Source organism: Schistocerca serialis, chromosome 7 (genome assembly GCF_023864345.2).
Source record: "Schistocerca serialis cubense isolate TAMUIC-IGC-003099 chromosome 7, iqSchSeri2.2, whole genome shotgun sequence".
Lineage (NCBI taxonomy): Eukaryota > Metazoa > Arthropoda > Insecta > Orthoptera > Acrididae > Schistocerca > Schistocerca serialis.
The window spans coordinates 408,670,778-408,684,488 of record NC_064644.1 but is presented as its reverse complement, the minus strand read 5'-3'; the positions used below and the strand labels follow the sequence as shown (position 1 = coordinate 408,684,488).

Below are 13,711 nucleotides of genomic sequence, written 5' to 3'. Positions count from 1 at the left end.
CCAAAAACCCTCAGTGAAGAATGTCTTTGCTGAGATTATATGGGCTTCCTAGGATCTACAAGAAGAATGTACCCCTATGGCCCACAGCAGCAAGTAAGAGTGGATCTCCTATATATTATGCGGCCAAGCATTTAGCATTGTTCTTGAGACCTCTTGTTGAAAAATGTCTCCGCCACATCTGGAATTCAGTACATTTTATCAGAAGCTCAGATTTGCTGGGTTTTTTTTTATGATGTGTCATTACCAAGAATGTGTCATTATTTACTACTGTTCCGCTCACAGAATTGTTATCCTTGATTACAAAACATTTTAATGCATGGATTGTAACCTTGTTTGCTTCTTCAAGCTTTTCCGGTCGATATGTTGTAAATAGTCTTCATGGGTTTGCCACCGGATCATGTTGTGCAAATTCCACAATATCTCCTCGGAGCAACTGTCCGGCATCTTCAGGTGGTTCAACCTTGCTGGTGGCTATGTATGACTAAGGTCAGTCGTTCCTAGCCACCAGCAAGGTTGAACCACCTGAAGATGTCAGACAGCTGCTCTGAGGAAATATTGTGGAATCTGCATAATGTGATCTGGCGGCAAACCTGTGAAGACTATTTACAGATTGTAACCTTGTTTCAGCATTTGCTCTCCACAAATTACTATTTATTTCATAACAAATTTTATGAACAAATTTTCCGCTGCTGATTCTGAGGATACTGAATGGGTATTTTGTATGCAAAAGGGAGATGAAAATCTATAGTCAAGGACATTGGAATGGGGTTGTAGGAGAAGAAACAGAAGACATTTTACTTGAGAATATGGACCTGGCAGTAGGAACAAGAGGGAGGAAATATTAACTGAGTTCTGAAATAAATTTTAGATGGTAATAGCAAATACTCTGTTCAAGACTCACAAGAGGAGGATACATAATTTGTAAAGACAGGGAGATTCGGGAAGGCTCCAGCTGGATTATGTAATGGTCAGACAGAGATTGTAAAATCAGGTATTGAATTGTAAGGTGTACCCAGCAGCAGATATTGACTCAGAGCACAATTTAGTAATGAAGAGTAGACTAAAGTTCAAGAGAATCATCTGAAAGAAGCAATGTGGAAGGATGTGGGATACTGAAGTACTGAGGAATGACAGACACAATAGAAGTTCACTAAAAGGACATGAATACTGTGGTAAGAAACAACAGAGTACACAGCTCAGTTGAAGAGGAGTGGATGTCTCTAAGAAGCAAAATCACAGACGTTGGACAAACATATATGTGTACAAGTAAGGTAACTCTGAAGAAACCTTGGGTAACAGATGAAGTACTCCAAGTGACTGAGAAAAGAGGGATGTAAAAAAAGATATTCAGGGAAAGACAGGAACACAGCAACATAAATCTCTTCATAATTAAATAAATAGCAAATGCCGGGCGGATAAAGTGAAATGGCTGGAAGAAAGGTATGAAGCAACCGAAAAAGAAATGATCATCAGGAAGATTTGTTCAGAATATATAAAAGTCAAAACAATATTTGGTGAAATTAATAGAACTGGTGATAATGTTAAGAATGTGATGAGAATTCAAGTGTTAAACACAGAAGAGAACAGAATACACCAATGAAGCAATGAAGAAAATAAAATAAAAGTTGAAAAGTACGATTAAAAATGAGGGTGAAAGGACATCAGTGATAAGATTTGCTGATGACATTGCTATCCTCGGTGAATGTGAAGAAGAATTACAGGATCTGTTGGATGGAATGGACAGTCTAATGAGTACAGAATACGGATGGAAAGCAAATCATGAAAAGAACGAATGTAATGAGATATAGCAGAAATGAGAATAGTGAGAAACTTATCAAAATTGAGTATCATGAAGCAGGCAAAGTTAAGGAACACTGCTACCTTGGAAACAAAATTACATATTATGAACAAATTAAGGAGCACAAAAAAAGCAGACTAGTGCAGGCAAAGAGGGCATTCCTGGCCAAGTCCACTGGTGTCAAACATAGGCCTTAATCCGAGGAAAAAGTTTCTTAGCATGTACCTTTGGAGCACAGCACTGTATGGTAATGAAGTGTTTGAGACATGGTGCTACAGAAAAATGTTGAAAATCCAGTGGACTGATAAGATAAGGAATGAGGAGGTTCTTCACAGAATCGATGAATGATGAAATACATGAAAAACACTAACAAGAAGAAGGGACAGGATTACACAACATGTGTTAAGGTTCAGGGAATAATCTCCCTGGTATGGACAGAACTGTAGAGGGTAAAAACTGTAGTGGAAGACAGAGATTTGAATACCTCCAGTAAATAATTGAAAATGCAAGGTGAAAGTGCTACTCCAAGCAGAAGAGTGTAGCACAGGAGAGGAATTCATGGCGGGCTGCATCAAATCAGTCTGAATACCGATGACTCAAAAACATAAAATAAGAATGATTTGCTGTGTACTCACATACACTTGACTCCTACCAGTGTATAAGGTGGATGGAAAAACCTTACTGTCAGTCTTCGTGGCTATCTTCAGGGATGACTGAACACTTTACAGCACAAATATCAGCTGTAGACAAAGTCTGGTTATGGCTGAATTCCTGTAATTCTATGGATCAAGTAATATGCAATAACAACATGAAGATTCACAATCGGTTGTATGGCATGAAGTTTTCCCTGCTTAAGACCCATTTTCTTTCCTTATGATACAACTCTGTATGGAAGGTAGTGCAAGATGATGAAGTGATCATTGGAGTGAAATTCACTGAGCACTTTCAATGGAGTAATATCTAAGGGATCAAAGCAGCACAGAGAGATACTGACAGCACATGATGACTCATTGAGCCACTGGCCTTCATTTTACAATCACATGACCCTCGAGATCCACCAATAAGGCAGATGATAACTAAACTCTACAACACATCTGAAGCCTCAAATGGCTCCACAGGAAAGGAATAAATGAAAGTATGTATAATGAGACCAACAGAAGTCTCCCAATTCAGGCAACATTAGGGCACAGACAGAGGAAACACACTGACATTCTAACAAAGCTGTACTATAATACTTCTTACCAGTCAGTTTGAGCAGGTATAGATAAAGGATGCTACATGTTGTCAACAACAAAAAAAGTCCATTCCTCTATGAAGACATAAAAGCACCACTAATGCCAGCACATTTGACAGATAGCACAATGTGGTGTTTGTCTTAATGCTGGTGGACATAGTCTCAAGAAGGTAGTGTGTTGGAAATGTTACTAAGAGCAGCTAACATTTGTGCCTCTACTATTGGCAAAACTTACCCACCATGAAGTAATCCACCACTGTCAGAAGGGAAGCAGGTACACTGAAGGTTATTGCAACTGATTTTCCCTCTGCAAGGGACTGTTGCAAGATGCTGCATGACAGGAGGGATTTAATACAGCAGTAATTCAATGGTTGCAAATTGTTTTACATTACTAATAAAGCTATGTAACATACAAAGGCACCGCATGGGGGGAAAAAAACAACAGAAAAGTGCAAGTAGACTCACACAGTGTGGATTTCATACAAACCTAATTACAGTATGTATACACATCATTCACCTATGGATTTTGCCAAGTGAGTTTGCAAGTATCAAAATATGTGACATAAATGACCATACTTTTGATTGCACTGACTTATAAGTTCAATTTTTTTTACACCGACAATGAAAGATAGATCTTAGTATTTGACATTAATTTCAATTTGATACCTCTACCCATTCCAGACAAAAATGGATGTTAACAGAAGGACATAGAGTCAGACAGCAAAGTGATTGTATAAGGAGTCTGTTTTTACAGACCCTAAAAATGTGATGAGAAAGCATGTTTAAATGACCACTCTATAGATGGAAGAGTAGCTTAGTTAGAGATGACGTAGAGGTACATTTTAAAAATTAATAACTTCAAAATGCCTTAAGTGATCAAAACAAAGTGTCCACTGACAGCACTTGAACAACAATATTGAAAGTAATCAATCAATTTTTGAAAATATAATATAGCTAGATAGATAAAAAGCCTACTCACCAACCAGCAGCAGGAGAACACATATATAAAGGTGTTTAAATCTGCAAGGTTTCGGAGATAGTGGCTCCTTCTTCTGGCAGAAAGGTTGAAATGGGGAAGGAGAAGTGTTGAAGGAAAAGGACTGGTGAGGTTTAGGAAATGAGGAGATTAGGAAAAGTCAACCAGAACTCCAGGTCGTGGGAGACTTACCAGACAGGATGAGAAGGAAAGAGTCTTTGTTTGTTTGTTTCTTTGTTTCTTTCTTTCTTTCTCATTCCGTTCAGTTAGTCTCCTCTGATCCAGGGTTCTGGGTAACTTTTCCGAACTCTTGCCATTTCCTAAACCTCACCAGTCCTTGCCTTCATACCTCTTCCTTCTCCTTCAACACTTCTACCAGAAGAAGGAGCCACCACTCTGAAGGCTTGAAAATTGAAATACCTTTATATTTCAGTTGTCCTGCAACTGCTTGATGAGTACATTTTTTCGTCAATCCAGTTACATTATAGGCAACGACCTTGTCGCTGTTGGTACATCGGTTCCCGTGAGATCACCGAAGTTAAGCGCTGTCAGGCGTGGCCGGCACTTGGATGGGTGAATAAAATATAAATAATGAGCTGGAATATTGATTCTAATGTCTAAAAAAACATTTAAATATAAAATAATTTGGAAGACAATAAGTATAGCAGCAGTATGGGACAATAAATTATCTGTCAATAGAGAATTAATTTTAGCTTTAAACAGTTCATGCCTTATAAAGCTAATTTTGGCCACTCCAACAAGATGAGGCACAAACAACTCAGGAATTAAATACCCTAGCAAAAGGTAAAGTTGATGAAATGAGGGTAACATCTGATGTACAATATTTATGGTAGTGAGGTTTTTTATTTGTCGAAAAGGTAATGTAGCCCCTGAGAGATATTATGCAAGATTTGCCTGTCAAAAGGCATCCAACTGGTATATTTCAACATGCCACAGGTATCAGCAAGTGATTGCAAGTTATTTCAAATATTTGTCCATAAATGCATTTTTTTAAGTTTTTCAATGACAAATGAAGGCTATTTAAGTCATAATGACCATGGCCAGTAGGTTGAAGAAGTTTGTCAAGCCAAATCCTATATGGATGTGTGGCATGTTAATTATGATCAGAAGTGTTTGAAATTTTTCATGTGATAAGTCTATGAACTTGTAAAATTTCTGCACGAATTCGTGCACTTAGAAAAGCTTTCCACAGTCAATTTCGTGGACTTCAATTCTGAACTGTGGTGTTCATGACTTGAAGAAGTCTTGGTCACGCTCACTGTTAAGTCTGTTGCACTCACAGCACTTAACCAGGTTTTTTATTTATATCATTTACTTTTCTAAATACTAATTTTTATTTACTACACAGTACTCTGTGTTCAGAGCATTTTATTTCACTATACAAATCCTGCCTGCAGTTTAATCAGTTATCTGGAACTTAGCACAGTAATGACGCAATGCGAAGATGTGTGGCCAACTTTTATATGCAGCCACTGAACTTTAAAAATTGGTCTGACTCTTAACTAAGATCTTGTGTGCACAGTGAGTGTGAATACAGAGAGAGGGTGAGTTCACACACTCTCAGTACTCTCCCCACTGAGCCTGGATTTTTCACTGAGAACACAATCACTCAATCCTCCATATCTGTTCTCAATATATTTATGTGCGACTGTATTATTGGAATCATTTTAGTGGAGATTTTCTTTTCTTTTTCATCCCTTCATCTTCACAATCCTGTGAAAGACTGTGAGGGACTGGATGATGCCCTCAGGTAGACAATATAATCTATAGATGATTACAAGAATGTGATGGTTTTAAGCAGATTACAACTTTACAAAAATGAATGTATCCACTTTGTGAGCTGAACAAAAAAGTCTTCCATTACAAATACTATGACTGTGGTAGTATACCATGCACATACAAGGGTGCAGTCAACAATGCAAAACTTATTTTTCTGGAAGCAGGTTGGTTTTATTCAGTATTCCAGCACACCATATTATTCCCCACTCTTTTGGCTACAAAACCTATTTTTATAGATAATCTACATTTAATGTGATGGCCTTATGCCACCTCACTGAGAGGGCCTGTACGCCTGCATGGTGTCACTCTACTGGTTGACAACAGAGCCAATGTCCTGCTGTATCAATAACCTCCCCATCATTCATGTACTGCTTGCCACAGAGCGTATCCTTCATAGAGACAAACAGATGGAAGTCGGAAGGTGTGAGATCCGGACTGTAGGGTGGATGAGGAAGAACAGACCAATGAAGTTTTTTAAGATGCTCCTGGGTGCACAGACTTGTGTAAGGCCCTGTGTTGTCATGGAGAAGGAAGAGTTTGTTTACATTTTTGTGGCAATGAACACACTGAAGCCATTTCTACAATTTCACAGCTGTGTGCGGCCAACCAGCATGTGGGAGATCAGACTGGTTTGTGCAACTTTTTTTGTGACGATGACATACACCTCGCCAAATGACTCGTCATGCTTTTGTCCGCTGCCACGTCTTCGTAGAAATTCTGCAAGTGCCTATGAATATCTGCAATGCTCTGGTTTTCCGCCAAATTAAACTCGACGACCTCTCTCTGCTTGGAATGCACCTCCCTTACAGACATCGTTTTGAATGCTACACATAGCGCTGCTACTGATCATAACTTCATGAAACCCCAGGGACTGAAGCAAGAATATTCCATGTTGCCCCGGACAAATAGCACATTTTTTCAACTGAAATTGGTCAAAAATAAAAATGGTTACATTACTTATTGATTACCCCTCGTATATTAACAGTTTTTGATGATGTCCAATAATGTCAGTGTCTGGAAGGATGTGAGGGCTGTCCCTCCCAGACCACCAGCAGGATGGAGCTGATACCCATCAATCCCAACACTGTTGAACTCTATATTCTGTCTCACATTAACAATTATGTTGGAAAAGTAAGCTATAAACAAATAATAGATAATATTCTAAAATTGTTTATAATTTAAAATTAAAAATGTGAATGATTGGTTCCACGCCACCATGCACATTCAAGCACATTACCTCATAGTTAAACAAACTTAAGATGGTCTTCACATAAAATTTTACTTCCTGAAAGGAATATTACCTCCATAAAAGGACTAAAACTTTTGCCTTGTGCATATGGCTATCCAACCGGTACTTAAACAAGAGAAAAGACATAACTGACTGTGGGAGTTAAAGGGAGGGGTGGGGGGTCACTTGATGTCACTGAATTCTTATCACAAGCCTGGTTGGCTACTGCATATGCAGTCTTGTAAATGCAAATTCCAATGTGGTCTAGTACTAAACGGATTGACTCCTCTTTACCCTATTTCTGTAGGGAAAACCGAGTATTCTGGACAAAATTATTTGCTTGGTACTTCTCTGCATGATTTTCAGAGCACTGTGATTTGTATCAGATGAGGAAAGCCTTCATACGGGTACATCTGATCTGCTTGAGTGTCATCAGGACTGCATCCAACTCAACATCGATTCTGCTGGTAGGCAAATTCTTATGACATCATCTAAGAAAACAATTGAGCAGATAACAAAGTCATCTTGCTTGAAGTAAGAAGTGTAAACAATGTTGTAATTACAGTGTTTGTTTCAAATGCAAAGCATGCACAGAGATACATAAAATCTGTTGTAGTCAACTTTGTGTATACATATACAGTACTTTCAAATTTATCCTGGGTCACTTTATCAGCCAAGGTGACTGCTTGCTCCAACACTGTAGGAGAAAATCGATATCTGCTACAAGCTGCTTCACCTGGATCCCTAGAGGCTTTGTGGTTCAAGAATGGTTGCCATGCTGGAGGGTAATCAATGACAGTGGATGCTGAAGACTCTTTGGATGACTTAACTTTAAAGGCATGTTGTATGGTCAGGAAATGTCACAGACAGGAAGTGGTGGTTCACTAACTTCAACACAGAGGATAGGGATAGAACTTGTAGTATAAGCCCCTGCTGTCATTCTGACGACAGCACTGTGTACTGTATCCAGCATTTTTCCATAGTAAGTTCAGTCTGAACAATAAACGGTACACTCATAGTTCAGATTGTACCAAAAATAAAATTGTTGTAGACTGGATCTGTTAGCACCACAGACTTTTCCACTAAGACAGTTCAAAATGCCTAAAGTTTTATATACTTTACTGTAGGATCTCAAAAGTGTGGTGGTCATGTGAGCCTTTGATCACATATGAAAGCCAGGACGTGACTGATTGATTGTCATCAAAACATAGTTCTCGTTCATTAAAAATGTGAAAATACAATGTTCATTTAAAGACTTCTTTATTGCAAAACCCATTCCATTACTAATGGTCATCTTTCACTGATATTAATAAAAACTTTCTTCTCTACCCAAGTACAATATGTTCATAAACACTAATTTATGATCACTGTCTTTAATATTCCTACTTTTCAAACTAGATACAGCTTTATTATTTATGCACAACCTACTTTCATACTCCCTTTACTTGTACATCCTCTTGCAACCCATAACACTTTTGACACTAATTCCTTTTTTTTACTTACTATGCAAAATAACAAACGAACCTCAAAAACAAGAATTCAGTTTTAATAAATCTGGCTTCCCAGTGGTTTATTGATTCTTCAAGATTACAGTCAACAGTATGCAGCTAACAATGGGTGACTATTATCCCCCCAAAAAAAAAAAAAAAAAAAAACTACACTGAAGCCTTATCAAATTCGATTTAAAAAAAATAAAGGAAAAGAAATCACTAAGTCACCACAGCCATTTTATGCCTTAACCTTAATTAGTGATGTCACAGAGCTACACCTCTTCATTAGTTTACTGTGTCAATGTCGGTGACACCAACTTACTGAGTGACAAATGGTTCATCAACCAATCAGTCCATTGTTTCAGTCATGACTATCGTATCAAGTGAGCCGCATACATACTTTAAGTCAATCATGAACAATGTCAAATCAACAAATTGTGTTGGCCTCGAATAGGAAAAGGCCCATACGCAAAGTGGTAAAATGCTAGTCACAAGCACAGCCACTTATGTACTGGGATTTATACCACCACAAATGGTTTAAGGGTTAATGTAAACAATATCACATGAGACGCCAAACCAGATTAGGTATCTTACACAGGAAAACTTGCCTTTAACAACAATTAATGATAGCAATCATCATTCACCTGAGCTTTCATTCTGGGTTTTAGTGGATGTCAGTGTGGTTTAAGTAGCTAGGCATTACTACTCCTACTCCAGTATACCACTGGCAGGTGAATGATACTGACAATCCACAGGTTACACTGATGTAAGTGCTAGTAATAATGAATTTCAGTCATTGATTAAACTAGATATTTAAAATGGTCCCTTGGGGGACACCATTCTATGGTATATTGACCAAAATTCTTACAGTGCAGAACTGTGGTCAGTTGGTTAGACATAACAGTTTCCACCACAAGTGTACAATTGTGAAGATGTTTGATATATTTTACAGTTCCAGCAATGCTTCCAAAAATGTTGTTGTTGTACATAGAGGCCAAGTTCTTGAAAGACCTCTCCTCTCTCTTCATAACAACAAAAACATTCTGACAATGTTACAGTCATCAAAGTTTGGTTTTTCTTAATGCCATTCCAGGGGAACTATTTTTGTTGAGTTCCCTTAGTTGTGTGGGTGTTGGTGACATTGTACCAACTACTGATAATATTTAGAGATTTGTTTTTGTATTTGTAAGGATCTGTATATATTCCCACGAATGGCTAGAGTCCACACAGTTCAGCCAGGAAGAACCCCACTTGCCTGCGCAAGCCTCATACAACAGAGAGGCAGTAGGTTTCCCAGTAAACCCTGCTTTGTCTCAACAGTCATCAATCACATAAGTGCGAGGTCTCCAGAGTTGTCCAGCCTCCAGTCACCTGGCCTCCAAGGCTCGGTAGACAGCTACCTTCAGAGCTCCAAGGCCCCATCATCTCCAGGGTTCTGGTGGCCTGCAGCGGCTTGCACTCAATGGATTCCTCCAGTGCACCTGCTTTTCTCCCACTGACCTCCTCAGCTAAGCAGGAGCCCCTATTCCTCATTCCTTATCTGAGACCCCCTCTTCCTCTTCTGTGCTCCCATGCACATTCTAGCATTGAGATCTCAACAGACCATTTTTATCCAGTGCTTTGCCCTCTTCCTTTCCATCCTCGCACATACGCCATGGCAGTGAGCACTCAATGGACCACATCTCTGGTACTCTGCTCTCTTTCTGCTGTCCTTTTCTCTGCAAGGGATCATTTGGTGTCTTTACATTCAACTGATTCCGATGGTGCTCTGCCCTTTTCCCTTCTGCATTCCTCCCTGGCTGCTCTACATCATCAATCCTTTTACAACCTGCCATTAATTTTGTTTCTTTTACAGTCACGCCATTCTCGCACTTACACTGCCATTGAACTCAGGTCATCTGCGTCATCTGTAAGGTGACACCTCTCAACCTCGGGTGCCAGTTCTGCAATCTGAGCAACCACCCTCAATAGCTCCCCAGACACAATCAGACATCTACTTCGCCCAGGGGAAGCACCACTCTAATGTGGACACCCATTGACACTATTCTTTTTACTCTTTTCAGCATGTGGTGGGCACAGCCATCTTGTTACCTGCACGAGGCAGAGGGATGCATGATCTTCAGCTACGAGGAAGATGGCTTCACCACTTCTCCACCAGGAACAGGGAATGTGATATTGCACCCAAAGTCCAATCAGAAAGCAAATGCAGCACGTAAGTGTCTTGTGGGCAGCCTATCCTTAAGGTGTTGACCACTTCCTGCATAGACGTCTGCAAACCAGCTCAATGATATTGGCTCTGCGTATCAAGCCGGCAAAATAACAACAAATACAACATGGATTGTTATCTCCATGAACTCTGGACACTCCCACTGCAAGTGCTACTCTTGCCATCTGTTGGCATGCACTCAATAACAAGAAGTAGTGCTAGCTCATGTCTGTTTCCCTCCACAAGTCACGTGCCTGGAAATAGTATGCACTGTAACTTTCACCTCAGAAGTACTTATGTCAGTGCACGGCCTCCAAGACATCAGTAACCTTCTGGAGTTACACCGGCCAATTGTGCCAACTGCTCCTCAGCTTCTCATTTGGAGTAACTCCCAATCAATGCTGATGCTGCCAATCCTGGACAGACCTTTACATCCAAGTGGAGCCACAGATCCTGATGTGTTATGCCTCACTGTATCTGGCCTTCATTACATGCAGAGTTACTTCATATTCAATGCCTGTACAGTTACCTTACAATGTTATCTCTTCATGTAGCAGTACCCTGAATGAATGTATAATTATTGACAGCCCATTTGATTGCTGTTATTTCTGGCATGCACTAGACATGTTGGATACTGCAACATTGCTCAGTACTTGAGGACCACCTGATGTGTGCTGTTGTAGCTCCTGTGATAGCAAAAGATTCTTTATCAATATATTGATACATCTTATCAGAGTCTCATGCATGTGACATAGAAACCAAACTCCACATAATTGTAAATATTGTTTGTAGGTTTCATGGTAACTGTATGTTCAAGAGAACCAGTTGTCTTTTGGCCACGACTCTCATTCACTGCACGAGAAATATAACAACTTGTTTTTCTTTTATTATCTTCACGGACACTACTTATACGTCTATATACCTTATTTCTAGAAAAGAACGTATTAAAAGATGCAGAAATGATAAAAAGAGGGTCTTCATCTTGTATCACCACATATTATTCTTGTACAGTATTAAATATTTTAAACTTCTTGTATAACATACAAAACCACGGAAATAAAGGGTAAATATGGGAGTTCATACTTACTCAAGCTTATCAATAGTGTTAAGAACACGTACAGCACTGGAATATGGCCCATAGCACATACAGCTTGGCCGTGGAAAACAGTCAGCTGCATGATATACCACAAGCCCATACTGTACATTTGTACTCTGTAAATGTACGTAAAATATGCATTAATTTTATGGAAACCAAATCTACAAAAGAAATAATATGGTAAAAGTACTATATCAATTAGCACACTAAATCTCGTACTGAAATTATGACATATAAGCAATGTTTTAAACACAATCATGTCTTACAAAAAGCTCTCTCACATTAATTTTGCACCCTTAACTACATAAACATTGTTAATGAGTCTATATTGGCAGCTATCAAAATAACACATCTACTTGTTTCTCAGTTATTTCCCAGTCACTCATGATCTAATTGTCCCATACATTTATTCTCAGATATAATGTTCATTAACTTCCATCATGAAGGACAGCCTTCAATGACTTAAGTGTGAGTCAGTTTGTACTTTACCAGAACACTACCAATTGCAGATATATCTGAAAAGCCAAAGCTGTTATTACAAATGTCACTGATAGAATTTTACATCCCTTACAATAAATGCTGTAATATATTAAAAACGGAATAGCTAATAAGATACTATTTTAATGTAGTTTTGAATATTTTGGTACTTCTATACTCATGCTAGATGCCTGCAGCCAATTCATTAAAGTCTTTTGCACCGAAGTACGAAACTTAATTCTAAATGCTAGAAAGGATGCAGAATCTACATGAAAATTATTTTCATTTGGTATTTTTAATGTGAGTTGTACAGTTCACACTAAATTCACTCTTATTATTAATTATAAACACCATTAGGGAGTAAGTATAATGACCAATATGCATAATAATCTCTAGGTTCCTGCATATGTTTTTAACCTCTGTTTCTTTACCTGAAAAGACAATATCATATGACAGTATTGTGTGGATGTACATGAAGTATGATTAGATTAGATTAGATTAGATTCAGTTTTCATTCCATAGACCCAAAAATGAGATGATTCTCGTGGGTGTGAAACACGTCAGAAAGTATAACATAGAACTTTTGAATATAATACCCATGTCTCTGATCATTTGCCATGAGATTGTCAAGATGTGTGAAGACATTACAGTACATTGCAACTGCTAATATTTACATAACTAATACACTGTCAGAATAAAATATAGTTATGCACTTTTAATAAATTTGTCACACACAAAATACCTAATCTTGACTGTTGCAATAAAGTGCTGTCAAAACTGAAATCTAACAGACATTTTTACTTAAACTGGTTTCCTGTATAGATGTTCATCTATAGAGTAGAAGAAATTGGCTACCAAAAAGTCGTTTAAACTATCCTTTATCTGAAACCGCATTTTTAGTGGCTGCTGGCGACTTATTGAAAATGTGTGTTCCTGAATAGTGGACAACTTTTTGGACCAAGCTAAGTAATTTTATGTCTTTATGTAGATTGTTCTTATTCCTTATTCTAATAATCCTGTCTGAAACTGAATCTGAATGTCTAGAAATTGCACACATGAAATTTTACATAGTGAGTACCATTGATCTCCAATTCCGAAACATTTAAGAAATTTTAATTTGTTTGTAACCATAAAATATTAGCATTTGAACGGTTAAGAGATACATTGCTTGTTGTGAACCAGCTGTAAAGCAGTTCCATTAACCTTCTGGGTGTGTCTGTTATGACTATATTTGGGATCTTACTCAGTATGCTTGTAGTCAGCAAACATAATAATTTTTGTAGAGTTCTCTGACATAAAACAGATACACAGGCAAAGAACAAGTACTGAATCAAGTACTGATTAGCACAAGACTCCACATTTGATACTTTTACCTGTGATAACACTTAGTAATAGACTTTTTGTTT

The 13,711-nt window shown here is 38.3% G+C and overlaps 1 protein-coding gene across 5 annotated transcripts in view; it reads right to left on the bottom strand.

Moving 5' to 3' along the window:
- The window catches only part of LOC126412360 (mediator of RNA polymerase II transcription subunit 25), a 152,926-nt gene that overhangs the window by 116,343 nt on the left and 22,872 nt on the right, over positions 1 to 13,711 (bottom strand). For all 5 annotated transcript variants that reach the window (XM_050081919.1, XM_050081920.1, XM_050081921.1 and 2 more), the window contains exon 4: positions 11,820 to 11,944. In XM_050081919.1, the coding sequence (XP_049937876.1) occupies positions 11,820 to 11,944 (125 nt within the window). The remainder of the gene's footprint in view (positions 1 to 11,819; positions 11,945 to 13,711) is intronic.